The 17,530-nt window shown below is 41.1% G+C and overlaps 1 protein-coding gene across 8 annotated transcripts in view; it reads left to right on the top strand.

Annotated features, from left to right (window-relative positions):
* ntng1a (netrin g1a) overlaps nucleotides 1–17,530 on the top strand; it is a 386,861-nt gene that overhangs the window by 299,087 nt on the left and 70,244 nt on the right. For 3 of the 8 annotated variants that reach the window (XM_060922689.1, XM_060922686.1, XM_060922683.1), the window contains exon 4: nucleotides 1,126–1,152. The exons of 1 other annotated variant lie outside the window; for it this stretch is intronic. In XM_060922689.1, the coding sequence (XP_060778672.1) occupies nucleotides 1,126–1,152 (27 nt within the window). Of the gene's footprint in view, nucleotides 1–1,125; nucleotides 1,153–1,763; nucleotides 1,783–5,474; nucleotides 5,495–8,182; nucleotides 8,198–9,880; nucleotides 9,889–15,958; nucleotides 15,968–17,530 lie in introns of all 8 variants that reach the window. 4 more of the 8 variants (XM_060922687.1, XM_060922682.1, XM_060922684.1 and 1 more) reach the window with 4 other exon arrangements.

Raw genomic sequence — 17,530 nt, 5'->3', positions numbered from 1 at the left:
ATACAAACTAATTGTAAAAACTTTTACAATTAGTTTTAAAATCAGTTTGTTTGTTTGTTGATTTTTTTTTTTTAAATTTAAAGAAAAGGTCTAAAGAACTAAAAAAAAAATTGACGAGTTGCATTTATAAACTGCTCCACACTCACTCCAGTTCCTGATTAGGCAGAGGAAATTCCCAGAATTCCCAAGCATTGTTGTATTTATGTTGCCAGATGAGTTAAAATAAATGAAACCTTGAAAATAAATGTCAAAAATATTATATCAGCTTGTTGCAAGTTATTTAATTAATTAATTAACTTTTCTTTTTCAGTTGAGCGAAATTAAACAAATTTCCTGCAACAGCTAGACAATTTTTATGACACTTTTCTGTGTATATATATATATATATATATATATATATATATATAGTGTGTGTGTGTGAATTCTCCCTCCTGGCTCCCAGCATTTCTGGGAAAGCCTCCAGATCCACCAGACCAGGATAAATCACTTACTAAAGATGAATGAAAGTATTTTTTTTTTATTCAACAATTTATTTAAATTACATTGAATTATTTCCCAAACACACTTTTTTTCCTTGTCTTTATTTTTCCAAAAACAAATATTTAAATTCTATCCACATTACAGGATTGTATATTTGTTCAGTATAAACGTTTCTTTAGCTGTCTAAAGTGTGGTTCATGAAGGCCAGATGCAGTGTGTAAGAAGAGTTTGTAGCTGGAGTCAGAACGTGACATTAACCAACATTAACCCTGATCCAGTAATCAGGAAAACCAGCTGAACCAGGACAGGAAGTAGGCTATGATTGGAAAGAAACTAAGGCATGAGAAGTACTGATGAAGGTTCGCAAAGAAACAAAGGAAGAGGAGAGTAGAAATATACAACTCAGAGTGAAACATGGAACAGGCGAACACATTAGGATAACAAAACAATGATATCATGAGGGTTGGGGACAGAACTGAAATCCACACACTGAGAGAACACTGCGCTGAGTATTTGAGACAAGACAAGGCCTGGTATAAATATGAAAACGATTCATTTTTCATTTCACAATGACTTTTCAGCTGTTAAACATCTCTCTTATCAGAGTGCTAACATTCCCTCTCTTCTTTTTATTTCTTTTTACAGGTGTGCCGAATAGCGCGGGTCCAGTGAGTAAGTAATCGATTCCGGTGTGATAATCCGAGGCAGTGCATGACGCCTGGCTTTCGCTCATCAAGTCCACTTGGTTGTCTGTTATTCATTTCTGAAGTACAATTAGATCGCTGTTTAACAGTGAAGGAGACATGAGCAAATATTGGTGTATACTGTAGGTCATGATTCATGAGAACGATAAACAAAGCACTGAGAACTAGGGACCAAGGGAACAAGTCGAGAGAATAAGTTGAGGGAATGAGTTGAGGGAATGAGTCAAGGGAATAAGTCAGGGGAACAAGTCGAGGGAATAAGTCAAGGGACAAGTTGAGGGAACAAGTCTAGGGAACGAGTCAAGGGAACAAGTTGAGGGAATGAGTCAAGGGAATAAGTTGAGGGAATGAGTCAGGGGAACAAGTCGAGGGAATGAGTCAAAAGAAAAAGTCAAGGGAGAAAATTGAGGGAACGAGTCTAGGGACGAGTCGAGGGACTGGATCATGGGAATAAGTCAAGGAAGTGAGTTGAGGAAATGAATAGTCTAGGGATGAGTTGAGGGAGTGAGTCAAGGGAATAAGTCAGGGGAACAAGTCGAGGGAATAAGTCAAGGGGAAAAGTTGAGGGAACAAATCCAGGGAACAAGTCAAGGGACAAGTTGAGGGAACAAGTCTAGGGAACGAGTCAAGGGAACAAGTTGAGGGAATGAGTCAAGGGAATAAGTTGAGGGAATGAGTCAGGGGAACAAGTCGAGGGAATGAGTCAAAAGAAAAAGTCAAGGGAGAAAGTTGAGGGAACGAGTCCAGGGAATGAATTGAGGGAACAAGTCGAGGGAATGGATCATGGGAACAAGTCAAGGAAGTGAGTTGAGGAAATGAATCCAGGGAACAAGTCTAGGGATGAGTTGAGGGAATGAGTCAAGGGAACAAGTCCAGGGAACAAGTCGAGGGAATTATGGTTTAATAATGCAAAAATAGGAAACTAAGAAACAGTGAAAAGGTTGGTCACATCCTAAAAAAACCCCTGAGTAACAGAAAAAGCTAATGTGAACAGGAAACATGACCATATATGGAAAATGGAAGACAAAAAGGGACGTGCTGGCCAGCTTATGCAGGTGCAATAGAAACACTTGAGACTGAACTCTCGGAGGGCTACTCCATTTGTTTTCAGGAGATTTTCCCGTAAATTATTTGAGAGTAATGCCACTGAACACGCAGTCATTTCCAAATAGACTGTAATTTGCCTCAAACTGACTGTTTGACTGTTTAATTGAAAATAATTGGATTTTCTGTAGCAAAAGGACGGTAATTTGGGTAATTTTACTGTATTGTGGACCACACTGACTGTATTTCAGTTTAAACTGACTATATTTAGGACACGTGGGCTGTATTTTGGAAGAAATTAAGTGTATTTTGGACATATTCACGATATTTTGGATTAAATTGGCTGTATTTTAGGTTGGCATGTAACGATTCATCCAGTTCATGATTCGATTCGATTCAGGAAATTGGGTCATGATTTGAAATTAAACATTTATTTTACTATTCTTTATCAACTTAAATATTCATTTTGTTGAAATAAAAAAAAGAAAAACAGTTTCATTTCATTTTCTTAAGAACCAACAGTAATTATTTACACATTTGTAAAAGTTGGGGTAAAATACAATCAAGTATTATATAGCCTAAATATTCATTTTATTAAAAATGAAAAAGTTAAAAACAAATATTCCTTTTCTTGATAAACTTTTATAAACATTTGTTTTCCCTCTATTTGCTTCTCTTTTCTGTATCTATCAGCAGTCTGTAAAAAGAGAGAGAGCTCTGGTTTCCTGTTTAATCTATATGTACACAATCACACAACACATAGTTCACATTTTACATCTGTTTCTGTGTGTTTTCACAGCATTAGAGCTGTGTTACTTCCACCTATGGTGAAGTCACACTCATTCCCACTACTATACATTATTATGTGCTCCCTCTGCTGTCTAAATAACACAATTACAGTGAGGAAAAACTAAGAGATTATGCAGCCTGATAATAATCATGATTCATTTATTATTTAATTGATAGAAATCATCTCTTTTTTTTTTCAAATCACGAGTTAACATCGCATGATATATTGTTACATGCCTGATTTTAGATAACTGTATTTTGGACCAAGTTGACTGTATTGTGCCCATATCTACTATATTTTTTTGACATTTTACCTGAACTGGACTGTAGTTGTGACTGGATGTAGTGTATTATGGACACATTTTGGACTATTTAAATGTATTTTGGACAAAATAGATTGCACTTTGGACACTTTTACTCTATTTTTGGAACAAATTAACCATATATATACTATATTGTGGAGCATTTTGTCTGTGTTTTGGGCATATGTACTGTAGTTTGGATAACATTTTTAATTTTCAGCACCATGAACCGTATGAGTGAGTGAGTTTGTGTAAAAACGCTACTTAAAATGTCATAGAGCTAAATGGATAATAAAAAACAAGATATTTATTTCCTCTAATGTACATACAGTAATTATAGTTACAGTTTATAGTATATATAACAGTTATTCCATGAAATCAAGTCATACATGAGCCGATAGCCAATGAGACGCGTAGCACCGAGTTGTCTATAATTCACGTACAGAGAGATTGAGTGGAATAACTGTTTTATTCTATCCACATTCACTGGATTTTGAGAAACAGAGCATTTTTATTTTTATTTTTTGCAAATTCGATAAATAAAAACTTTATGCAAAACGTCCAACAAAATAATTTCCTTTTAGAGTGTAAAAAAACGGTGAAATGACAGGAGCAATTGGTGAAAAATGTGATGATAATAATTATAATTCTTGAAAAATAAAAAAGGATACGTTCTTACCATCAAATACTTTCATTCCATATTTTGTTGCTTGTTTTTTGTATTTTTGGGGTTTTGTTTTCAAGTAGTTTTTATTTCCTCCTCGGTTGGTTCAGCAACACGTGCCGCCATTTTGTTTTTCTCAACTCACGGTATATGAGCTGTTAGCCTAGTAGTAGAGTAGCCAATCAGAGAGCATGATTGCTTATATCCAGTGAATGTGGATAGAACATACATTGGTGCTTGAAAGTTTGTGAACCCTTTAGAATTTTCTATATTTCTGCATAAATATGACCTAAAACATCATCAAATTTTCACACAAGTCCTAAAAGTAGATAAAGAGAACCCAGTTAAACAAATGAGACAAAAATATTATACTTGGTCATTTATTTATTGAGGAAAATAATCCAATCTTACATGTCTGTGAGTGGCAAAAGTATGTGAACCATTGCTTTCAGTATCTGGTGTGACCCCCTTGTGCAGCAATAACTGTAACTAAATGTTTCCGGTAACTGTTGATCAGTCCTGCACACCGGCTTGGAGGAAAAGCCCAACAGCGTCTGTACTTCCTTCACAAACTGAGGAGAGCAAGAGCCCCGCCCCCCATCATGCACACAGAGGCACCATCGAGAACATCCTGACCAGTTGCATCACCGTGTGGTACGGCGCCTGCACCGTGTCCTGCTGCAAGTCTCTGCAGCGCATCGTGAGAGCAGCTGAAAGGATCATTGGTGTCTCTCTCCCTTCTCTAATGGATATTTATAACTCCCGCCTCACCCGCAAAGCCATCAGGATTGCAGGTGACCCCACCCACCCATCCATCTCACAGCCTCTTCAGTCTGCTGCCGTCGGGGAGGAGACTGCGGAGTCTCCGGGCCAAAACCAGCAGGCTCAAGAACAGTTTCTTTCACCAGGCAGTCAGGAGGCTCAACTCCCTCCCTGTTCTGCCCCTCCTCCCCCCTCTGCCCCCTGCCACAGATTCTGCTCGCACACCCCCCTGCCCCCCCTTCAGCATCTGACATGTCATCCTCACAGTCCCCCCCCCCCCCAACACACACACATACATACTCTAAACATTCATTAACACACTGAACTCAGGGACCGCACATCTCACTTTACCTCGCTCATTTGCACTATTCCACACTACCTCACCTTAACAGCTATTAGTTTATTGTTTATACTGTTTACCTGTTATACCTCAAGTGCCCTTGACTGTTTATTTTATGTCTTTTTGCTCCAATTTATACGTGTGTGTATGACTGTTTAGTCTATGTCTATTTCTTATCTATAGTGTTTATACTGTTTGTATTGTTTATTTCAATTATTCTACTTTTATTTATTGGATTGCCTGTTTGCACCGTGGGTCAGAGAGGACTGAAATTTCATCTGTGCTGTATGTCGAGCATGTACCGGTATAGCATATTTAACAATAAAGTTGACTTGACTTGACTATATTGAACAAGATATTGGACAATTTTAGCCCATTCCTCTGTACAGAACAGCTTCAACTCTGGGATGTTGGTGGGTTTCCTCACATGAACTGCTCACTTCAGGTCCTTCCACAACATTTCCATTGGATTAAGGTCAGGACTTTGACTTGGCCATTCCAAAACATTAACTTTATTCTTCTTTAACCATTCTTTGGTAGAACAACTTGTGTGCTTAGGGTCGTTGTCTTGCTGCATGACCCACCTTCTCTTGAGATTCAGTTCATGGACTGATGTCCTGACATTTTCCTTTACAATTCGCTGGTATAATTCAGAATTCATTGTTCCATCAATGATGGCAAGCTGTCCTGGCCCAGATGCAGCAAAACAGGCCCAAACCATGATACTACCACCACCATGTTTCACAGATGGGATAAGGGTCTTATGCTGGAATACAGTGTTTTCCTTTCTCCAAACATAACGCTTCTCATTTAAACCAAAAAGTTCTATTTTGGTCTCATCCGTCCAGAAAATATTTTCCAATAGCCTTCTGGCTTGTCCACATGATCTTTAGCAAACTGCAGATGAGCAGCAATGTTCTTTTTGGAGAGCAGTGGCTTTCTCTTGCAACCCTGCCATACACACCATTGTTGTTCAGTGTTCTCCTGATGGTGGACTCATGAACATTAACATTAGCCAATGTGAGAGAGGCCTTCAGTTGCTTAGAAGTTACCCTGGGGTCCTTTGTGACCTTGCTGACTATTACATGCCTTGCTCTTGGAGTGATCTTTGTTGGTCGACCACTCCTGGGGAGGGTAACAATGGGCTTGAATTTCCTCCATTTGTACACAATCTGTCTGACTGTGGATCGGTGGAGTCCAAACTCTTTAGAGATGTTTTTGTAACCTTTTCCAGCCTGATGAGCATCAACAACGCTTTTTCTGAGGTCCTCAGAAATCTCCTTTGTTCGTGCCATGATACACTTCCACAAACATGTGTTGTGAAGCTCAGACTTTGATAGATCCCTGTTCTTTAAATAAAACAGGGTGCCCACTCACACCTGATTGTCATCCCATTGATTGGAAACCCCTGACTCTAATTTCACCTTCAAATTAACTGCTAATCCTAGAGGTTCACATACTTTTGCCGCTCACAGATATGTAATATTGGATCATTTCCCTCAATAAATAAATGACCAAGTATAATATTTTTGTCTCATTTGTTTAACTGGGTTCTCTTTATCTACTTTTAGGACTTGTGTGAAAATCTGATGATGTTTTAGGTCATATTTATGCAGAAATATAGAAAATTCTAAAGGGCTCACAAACTTTCAAGCACCACTGTATATATATATTCCTGAAATATTCTGCCAGTGATGGGCAGACACATTTTTTTTATTCCTGTGTGTGTGTGTGTGTGTGTGTGTGTGTGTGTGTGTGTGTGTGTGTGTGTGTGTGTCATTTTCAGTGCAGAAAATGTGACAGCACTTTGAGTATCTCTGATCCAGTTTTTCATAAGGCCCAAAGGATTACAGAAAACCTCATCTGTGCACTTTTTGTTCAGCACGAGTGTTAATTACAGATTAGTGAAGCTAGCTTAGCTCCCGTCAGTGCGCTTTTGTGAGGTGATATTCAAGCCGACTCCGACCATGCATACAAGTTCTCATTCATTTCTATTCCTTTCTTGTATGTATTATAAACAAATGGTGCACACACACACACACACACACACACACACACACACACACACACACACACACACACAGACATCTAAAAACATACACACAGCCGCTTATTGAAGCCCGAGCCATCTCCATGAGTACGATGAGGAAAAGGTCATTTTAATATGAGCAGTGCGGCTTTCTCTAGTTCAGCCAGGGGTCTCAAGTTACAGCAGCTGGAAGGCTCAATACCAGCAGCCAGAGAAATATTGAACGAGTCAAAGTATATCCAAAGACCAGCTGTTTCCACATCAAAACATCTTCCTCGTGGGGATTCTTCTGGATCATTCTCTCCAGGGTGCACAAACGCCTCCGTTCTCCACCGATCCAATTCCGGCCCTTCACAGGAGTCGTGTTTGTTCCTTTTCACTGTCGGAGAAAATCGCTCAGTAACGGCACCGGTTTGGTAAATATTCTCCTTAATAATGTCAGGAAGTGGAGAGTCAAAGCTTTGGAAGTGTGGGATGAAGTTAAAACCACAGATCAGACGGAGGATTATCGAGCGAGATCTCTTCGACTGACTGAATTAAATTTTTAATTAGAATGAGAAATCTGTGCATTATAATTGCCTCACTGATTCGCAGATTAGCTCTCGTCCTCACAGTGATGCCCTGAGGCAATAAAATATCTAGATACAGGAGTCAGAGGTCATGCGGAAGTCTAATCCTCATTCTTGTGCCGTAAATCTTCACGACCTTTCCTCATTTCTACTTTATTGGCAGCAAATCCAACACCATTTTCAGGGAAATCCAGCGCCACCGTGTTCAACTCATATCCTGTCTAATGTATAAACAGGTCTTATTTGAGTAATTATACAAAAATAAATAAATAAAACAACTCAAACACATCATATTTCAGTTTGATTCAGATCTCAAACTGGTTAATTTTTTTTAATTAAAAAAAGAAAAATAAGTGGGTTTTTTTTCTCAAAAATTTGTGTTTTCAGCTGTAATATAGTAATATCGTAGCCTGGCAAGCCAAACTAAGGGCCTCGGCATGCTCTTGCGACAAGGCTTTCGCAGATAGCTTTTCGCAGACAGTTGTAATTTATCGTTGAGCGGGGAGTAATAGGCGTGCGCGATGTTATTCACCGCCACAACGCAAGGGGGCGCGAAGTCGCGAAATCGCTAGTAGTAGTTGGTGGGTGTGGTTAGTGGAGTGTTTATCCTCCGGTTACTTATAATGACTAGAACTGGAGTCATATAGATGTACGTACTTCCTCACTTCCTCGAGCAACCGCTCTTCGTGCTGCTCCATCTTCGCTCGTGTTTTTAAAAATGGCGGTCGTGAAAAACCAAACCGGGAAAGTAGGGAAGCGGAAGTGCGTGTACAACGGATGTAGATTGGACCAATCAAAGCCCTCTTGTCTGCGACACTGTCTGCGAGGCTTCTGCAGTGGTCACAATTTTTGGGAGGTGCGCGCAGAGCGTCTGTGAAGGTGGGGGGGCTACGCAGACGCTATCTGCGACGCCATCTGCGAGGACTGGGTTGTCAGCATAAATTGGCCTTAAATGTGAATATTTAGTCTGGCATCGACATTTCCGAAGGGGGTGGGAGGAACAAACCGCTGTCTTTCAAACCGTCTCTGTGCGTATAGGCTAACGCTCTAACCAATCAGTGCAACAGTGACTGTGATGTAGTCAGAGCGACAGAAAGCAGTGGGGGAGACCTTGAAATAAATAATTTTTCAAAATGCGTATTAATTAATAAACAGGTTCTAGATATTAAGAAGTTTGGAGATAATGACCACAAGTTTGGAGTCTGTACCACATACTTAACATACACTCATTTTTTTTCAAGTGTTTTTCAAGGGTTTGCTTAAACTGTTTTTGAGAGTTTTTATTTAGTGGTGTTTGGTGAAATAATTTCCCTTAAATTTAAAATAACGGGAAAATAAGAAACAATCAAAAAGTAATGTTTCAAAGCTGTTTATTAATTCTTTGTACTGCATAAACTAGCCCCATCCTTTTGGCTACGAGCGGAGCCAGCTGGTAGATCAGACTTTTGCCATAGCCGGTTGGCAAAACAGCGAAAACGTCCTTCTTGAAAAGGAATGAGCGGAGAGCCTCTTCCTGCTCATGTTTCAACGAAAACTCCAAGTCTAATTCTTCTAAAACTGATTCCAAAGCGGAGTCAAATGCGCGCTGTTCACTAGCCGTAGCCATCTTTCCTGCTGTGCTTTCTCCAGCGTCGCGCAGCTTTGTCGTCACTCCTACAAAAGCCCGCCCAAAGAATCCAAACAAAAACCTTGCGTTGTGATTGGCGGGCACGATTTGATGCCCGGGGTGTTTTTGTTTATATGGTGCGAGGCTAGACCCACTCGCTCGGCAAAAATATTTTTGGCCGCTAGGCGGGTGGGTCTAGTTTACTAGGCTAGTAATATCGGCTACTTTAACATTAAGAAGCCATAAATATATTTTATCGTAATATTATTTTACATCCCCGATTCCAAAAAAGTTGGGACAAAATACAAATTGTAAATAAAAATGGAATGCAATGATGTGGAAGTTTCAAAATTCCATATTTTGGGACAAGGCCATGTTTCCCACTGTGAGACATCCCCTTTTCTCTTTACAACAGTCTGTAAACGTCTGGGGACTGAGGAGACAAGTTGCTCAAGTTTAAGGATAGGAATGTTAACCCATTCTTGTCTAATGTAGGATTCTAGTTGCTCAACTGTCTTAGGTCTTTTTTGTCGTATCTTCCGTTTTATGATGCGCCAAATGTTTTCTATGGGTGAAAGATCTGGACTGCAGGCTGGCCAGTTCAGTACCCGGACCCTTCTTCTACGCAGCCATGATGCTGTAATTGATGCAGTATGTGGTTTGGCATTGTCATGTTGGAAAATGCAAGGTCTTCCCTGAAAGAGACATCGTCTGGATGGGAGCATATGTTGCTCTCGAACCTGGATATACCTTTCAGCATTGATGGTGTCTTTCCAGATGTGTAAGCTGCCCATGCCACACGCACTAATGCAACCCCATACCATCAGAGATGCAGGCTTCTGAACTGAGCGCTGATAACAACTCGGGTCGTCCTTCTCCTCTTTAGTCCGAATGACACGGCGTCCCTGATTTCCATAAAGAACTTCAAATTTTGATTCGTCTGACCACAGAACAGTTTTCCACTTTGCCACAGTCCATTTTAAATGAGCCTTGGCCCAGAGAAGACATCTGCGCTTCTGGATCGTGTTTAGATACGGCTTCTTCTTTGAACTATAGAGTTTTAGCTGGCAACGGCGGATGGCATGGTGAATTGTGTCCACAGATAATGTTCTCTGGAAATATTCCTGAGCCCATTTTGTGATTTCCAATACAGAAGCATGCCTGTATGTGATGCAGTGCCGTCTAAGGGCCCGAAGATCACGGGCACCCAGTATGTTTTCCGGCCTTGACCCTTACGCACAGAGATTCTTCCAGATTCTCTGAATCTTTTGATGATATTATGCACTGTAGATGATGATATGTTCAAACTCTTTGCAATTTTACACTGTCGAACTCCTTTCTGATATTGCTCCACTATTTGTCGGCACAGAATTAGGGGGATTGGTGATCCTCTTCCCATCTTTACTTCTGAGAGCCGCTGCCACTCCAAGATGCTCTTTTTATACCCAGTCATGTTAATGACCTATTGCCAATTGACCTAATGAGTTGCAATTTGGTCCTCCAGCTGTTCCTTTTTTGTACCTTTAACTTTTCCAGCCTCTTATTGCCCCTGTCCCAACTTTTTTGAGATGTGTTGCTGTCATGAAATTTCAAATGAGCCAATATTTAGCGTGAAATTTCAAAATGTCTCACTTTTGACATTTGATATGTTGTCTATGTTCTATTGTGAATACAATATCAGTTTTTGAGATTTGTAAATTATTGCATTCCGTTTTTATTTACGATTTGTACTTTGTCCCAATGTTTTTGGAATCAGGGTTGTATTTTACTTTCCCCTTGCATAGCTTCTCTAAAAAGCAACAAAGCGATGACACATAGCATGATGTTGACGATGTTGATGATAATCATCATGAGAACAATCGAGCTTTGGGTTTTGTCAGTAATATTGATGTTGATTTTCTATCAGTACATGAGGTTATAAACGTAGATGTCCTCTGATTGAGATACAATGCGAAAGAGAAACAAATTTTAGTTCAGTAAAGTCTGTATATACAGTACTGGTCAAAAGTTTGTACAGCCCTACTCAGTGTTGTAGTCGAGTCACTAAACCTTGAGTCCAAGTCCAGTCTTGAGTCCCCAGTGTTCAAGTCCGAGTCAAGTCCAAGTCAGTAAAAAAAAAAAATTAGAGTCGAGTCCGAGACTCCAACTGCACTATGTGACGTTGGCTGTTTCAGCACCATTAACATTAGTTAGTTCCTGAACATGCCGTATGAACAGGTGAATGTGCTTCTCTTTATCAGGGAGTGTGAAGTATTCTGTCAGAGATGGTTGGGTGATGGATGTAAGTGCAGAAGGTGTGTTTATTAACACAAGTGAAGACGTTAAACAATCCAGAACGGCAGGCAAAATCATAAAACGGTGAAACAGGCAACAGGTCGAGCGAGGCACAAACAGGCTATCGTAGACTCGGCAGAATCAAAGACGAGAAACAGGAAATCAGGGATCAGGAAACCAAACAAGGAAATAAGGCTCGGTAATGTGTCAGCAACGCAACTCAATACTTCGCAAAGTAAGTGTGTTTTCACAGTAGCCCGAGAGTCTATCTGATGCACACGCCAAGGCACACAGGTGTGACACTCTTGCACGAACTTAGTACAAAAATTAATGGAGATATACACTATCGTTCAAAAGTTTGGGGTCACTTTGAAATGTCCTTATATTTGAAAGAAAAGCACTGTTCTTTTCAATAAAGATCACTTTAAACTAATCAGAAATCCACTCTATACATTGCTAATGTGGTAAATGACTATTCTAGCTGCAAATGTCTGGTTTTTGGTGCAATATCTCCATAGGTGTATAGAGGCCCATTTCCAGCAACTCTCACTCCAGTGTTCTAATGGTACAATGTGTTTGCTCATTGCCTCAGAAGGCTAATGGATGATTAGAAAACCCTTGTACAATCATGTTAGTACAGCTGAAAACAGTTGAGCTCTTTAGAGAAGCTATAAAACTGACCTTCCTTTGAGCAGATTGAGTTTCTGGAGCATCACATTTGTGGGGTCGATTAAATGCTCAAAATGGCCAGAACAATGTCTCGACTATATTTTCTATTCATTTTACAACTTATGGTGGTAAATAAAAGTGTAACTTTTCATGGAAAACACAAAATTGTCTGGGTGACCCCAAACTTTTGAACGGTAGTGTAAATATCTTATGCCGAATGATTATGGCATGTTAGGAAAAAAATAAAGAAAAAATCTGAGTCCTTGTCTCCAATTTACGAGTCCGAATGCAGTTAATGCACGAGTCTGAGTCCAAGTCCGAATCATCAGTGCTCAAGTCCAAGTCAAGTCACGAGTCCTTAAAATTAGGGCACGACTCAAACTCAAGTACGACAAGCTTGCCCCTCCTCTACTCATTCACCCTTTTTCTGTATTGTGACTATTTTCTACATTGTAGAACAAGTTTTTACTCATATACTGTATACACACACACACACACACTTTTGCACATTAATATATAGACTAGAAAATGTCTAAAATTAACCAAAATTACAGCCCGACACATATACTGTATAATATAAATATATGTAAATATGTAAATTTAGTTGAAAGATAAAATTATAAGACAGTAATACGTCTGGACCTCAGATCACTGTTATCGCCTTTTTGACCAACAGGGAATGGGTTCTTGAACTGTTTCCATTCAGGATTCTTTGAACCTTGATGCCAACTAGTGAACCAGCCCATGTTTTCACCAGTTTTAAAGAACCCATGGCATGGTGGTTTGTTGATGCTTTAAACGGACTCGTGGAGGTTTCCGGATGTTATATCCGCAGCCTTTCTCGAAATGAACCCTCGACACGTAGATATAGCCTCCTGGGAGAAAGCCCCATTTCAGCCCTTTTCCCAGTGCGTCGTTTTGCTAATGAGAAGCAGGAGGCGGGGAAGGGTAGAGGGTGGGGCGGGCCATGGGGGGAGGGGGAGGGGCTTGACCAAGCTGCGGGCATGCTACCTGTGTGTGAACAGTAGCAATGGCAGGTCAAGCAACAGTCCAAGCTTTCGCTTTTGACCCGGAGTCCGACCCCGAAGCAGAAGCGCAAGCAGTTGAACAAACTGTAAATCACCGACTTCAGCAGGAGTACCTTCAGCGCAGAGTACCTGGCTAACTGCAGGAAGTGGTTAGCTGCACAGCTAATGTAGCCATTGCAAGGCTAACGTGGCACCGATTTTAAAACACGGCAAAACAACTTAACAGTTATACACTTACTTGTTCGGTGTTTGTTGCTGATGCGGCAGGGATGCTTGGTACGGACCCAGGCTTCAGTGACAGTTGATGTGCAAAACCTGCCCTGTACTGTCCCAAGTTGTGGAAACATTCATCAGGAAAATGCTTCCGACAAACATACACCGTCTTAGGTAGACTTGACGGCGTATTATTGGAGTAAATAAAATTAAGCCACTGCGTCTTCAGGGGCTCTCCCGTCGGCAGTAAAAACAGACTCTTTTCTGTGTTGTCACATCCATGTACAGCGCAATTTCCATGTTTCACTCGCTTAGGTGGTGCCATGTTGTTGTGCACCTCTATGGTCTCCTCACTACAAAATTGAAGTGACGTATCTATGGTGGCAACTTTTGAGCTGGGAGGGCAATCCATACAGTGGGTGGGAATCCAGAGGGGGCACGTGGGGATCATCTCCCTTGCTGACGTAGTAAAGGGAAGAGCCTATCAACGCGCCATTTTGACGCGCCATTCTCAAATGTTGACAAATGTTGGGCATAGTTTGGTTTACACATTATGAAATTTCTAGCCACTGGGGTGACTTGAGAAGGTCAGAGGAACTCATTTTAACATTAAAAAACCTCAGAAAGTGAAAATTTCATGCCATGGGACCTTTAAGCTTTTGCTCTGTTATTGCAGATATTTGATTTCAGTCCAATTTTCCTGAAGATGTTTCCTTTTCCATCGTGTTCTCCATGTCTGGGAACCAACATTTCATTTTCCGAACCAAATTATTTTTGGTCAAAATTCTGTGAATGGTTTGAAATTTGGTGTGCGAATCAGTACCAGTGATTTTGGTGACTCTCAAGCAATGAGAGTCCTTCCTTACATACCTTCAAATACTGTCGCGCTTGTGAACTAAACCTAAAGCTAGTTAGACCTTTTAAACATTATTCTGATGTTGTTTTTGTTTTGTTTTGCTTTTTCCCTTATAATTGTAAAGCGACCTTGGGTTTTGAGAAAGGCACTATATAAATTGATATTATTATTATTATTATTATTATTATTACAAGCAGTATTTAGAAGAAGAAACCTTTATTCGTCACATGCACACTTCAAGCACAGTGAAATCCATCCTCTGCATTTAACCCATCTGAAGCAGTGAACACACGCACACACCCAGAGCAGTGGGCAGCCACACCAGAGCGCCCGGGGAGCAGTCAGGGGTCAGGTACCTTGCTCAAGGGCACCTCAGCCCAAGGCCACCCCATGTTAACCTAACTGCATGTCTTTGGACTGTGGGGGAAACCGGAGCACCCGGAGGAAACCCACGCAGACACGGGGAGAACATGCAAACTCCACACAGAAAGGCCCTCACCGGGCGCTGGGCTCGAACCCGGACCTTCTTGCTGTGAGGCGACCGTGCTAACCACTACACCACCATGCCACCCATTATTAATCACAACACCATGACGGCGTATCAGGGTTACTCATCTCATCTCATTATCTCTAGCCGCTTTATCCTTCTACAGGGTCGCAGGCAAGCTGGAGCCTATCCCAGCTGACTACGGGCGAAAGGCGGGGTACACCCTGGACAAGTCGCCAGGTCATCACAGGGCTGACACACTGACACAGACAACCATTCACACTCACATTCACACCTACGGTCAATTTAGAGTCACCAGTTAACCTAACCTGCATGTCTTTGGACTGTGGGGGAAACCGGAGCACCCGGAGGAAACCCACACGGACACGGGGAGAACATGCAAACTCCACACAGAAAGGCCCTCACCGGCCACGGGGCTCAAACCCAGATCTTCTTGCTGTGAGGTGACAGCGCTAACCACTACACCACCGTGCCGCCCCATGAGGGTTACTGCAGGGTAAAAAAAAAAAAACAGCTGAGGGAGGGGGTCATGTTCCAGGGTAAAAAAAAAAAAAACCTTTGAGAAAACAGTGTTTTTGATTGCTTCACTTTGAAGGTTGGATCAGTATCATCAGATAATCTCACAGAACACTCTGGGCTCGGGAAATAAAACTGTATCTCACAACAGAAAGAGATGTACAGCAATAGATACTGTATTTTCTGTATGTAAATATGCCCAATAATCATGTCGCAGGTCTAAGCCGAGGTGACCGGAGCTTCCTTACATACCTTCAAATACTGTCGCTCTTTGAAACAGGTCTTCATCCTGAGAATGTCATGATGATATGATATGAAAAAGAAATGAATGACAATGAACAACCAAGTGGACGTCCTTCCATTCTCCCAGTCCTTCATTACTGTGTGTGGCTTTTTGCTTTTGGGTTGTTGTTTTTTTTTTCCTTGGTTTTGTTTTTTTTTTTGGCTGGGGTAACTTTGTATTACTTGCATGTGCTGCAGTTTCTTTCCATGTTGTCCACTGAGTCGTTACCGCCGTTCATACACACTCATACACACAGCCTGCTTTTCCACCAACACTGAGACATTGTGCACCTTCGGAAGGAAAAGTTCGCATTGATGGACAGGGCAGAGGGGTGCCAATACATTTGTAGGCTGACAGAAGCAACTGGCAGGAAATAAGGAAAAGTTAAAAAAAGAACTTCAGTACACACTTATAAGATTCAGACATTATTATTATTATTATTATTATCCAAAGCCAATTATTCAAGTCTCTTGCTTTATACATTAAAGGAACAGTCCACCGTACTTCCATAATGAAATATGCTCTTATCTGAATTGAGACGAGCTGCTCCGTACCTCTCCGAGCTTTGCGCGACCTCACAGTCAGTCAGACGCGCTGTCACTCTTGTTAGCAATGTAGCTAGGCTCAGCATGGCCAACGGTATTTTTTGGGGCTGTAGTTAGATGCGACCAAACTCTTCCGCGTTTTTCCTGTTTACATAGGTTTATATGAGCAGTGACATGAAACAAGTTCAGTTACACAAATTGAAACGTAGCGATTTTCTATGCTATGGAAAGTCCGCACTATAATGACAGGCGTACTAACACCTTCTGCGCGCTTCGGCAGCGCATTGATACGGAGCTCAGATATCAATGCGCTGCCGAAGCGTGCAGAAGGTGTTAGTACGCCTGTCATTATAGTGCGGACTTTCCATAGCATAGAAAATCGCTACGTTTCAATTTGTGTAACTGAACTTTGTTTCATATCACTGGTCATATAAACCTATGTAAACAGGAAAAACGCGGAAGAGTTGGGTCGCATCTAACTACAGCCCCAAAAAATACCATTGGCCATGCTGAGCCTAGCTACATTGCTAACAGGAGTGACAGCGCGTCTGACTGCGTCTGACTGACTGGGAGGTCGCGCAAAGCTCGGAGAGGTACGGAGCAGCTCGTCTCAATTCAGATAAGAGCATATTTCATTATGGAAGTACGGTGGACTGTTCCTTTAAGGCTTTTATTTACTTTTATTTATCATTCTGATCAATGTATAACCAGGACGGTTGAACCACAGGGCCGTATTCAGTCATGATTTGAAGTCGAAAAGCTTCAGCAGGGAAAGTTCCACATCTTCAGAGTCGGTTTACGCACATACGCTCCGGCTGATTTCCTGGCTTTCGATTCAGATTATTAAAATGCCTCCAAGGTTCCTAGGTTTTTTTTTTCTTTTCTTAAAAGCGTCTGAGACGATGTTTTTCAATAGAGTCTAGACCACCATGTTTAAACACAAACACTGACCTTGAAATAAAAAATAATAATAAAAATAAACCATCAGGGATATAAAATGCAGACTGAGTAAAAGAAAAGCCTCCGCACTTGTTCTTCAGCAGCTTATAAAGCAGCACTTGATCAAATCAGTGCATCCTGTTATTTTGCATTTTATTTATTTATTTTGTATACACTCACCGGCCACTTTATTAGGTATATCTGCTCATTCATGGAGCTATCTAATCAGACCATCATGTGGCAGAAGCACAGTGGCAGGAGTGTCGGCACCATTTGAGTATTTCATAACCTCCTGGGATTTTCACACACAGCAGTTCGATAGCGATCGGTTTGAGCTTCCAGGAACATTACATTACAGGCATTTAGCAGATGCTCTTATCCAGGGCAGCAACCAACATACCAAGAGCAGC

This window comes from Neoarius graeffei, chromosome 5, assembly GCF_027579695.1.
Source record: "Neoarius graeffei isolate fNeoGra1 chromosome 5, fNeoGra1.pri, whole genome shotgun sequence".
NCBI classification, from domain to species: Eukaryota; Metazoa; Chordata; class Actinopteri; order Siluriformes; family Ariidae; genus Neoarius; species Neoarius graeffei.
Note: the sequence above shows the minus strand (reverse complement) of the source record. Positions and strands in the feature narration are given on the sequence as shown.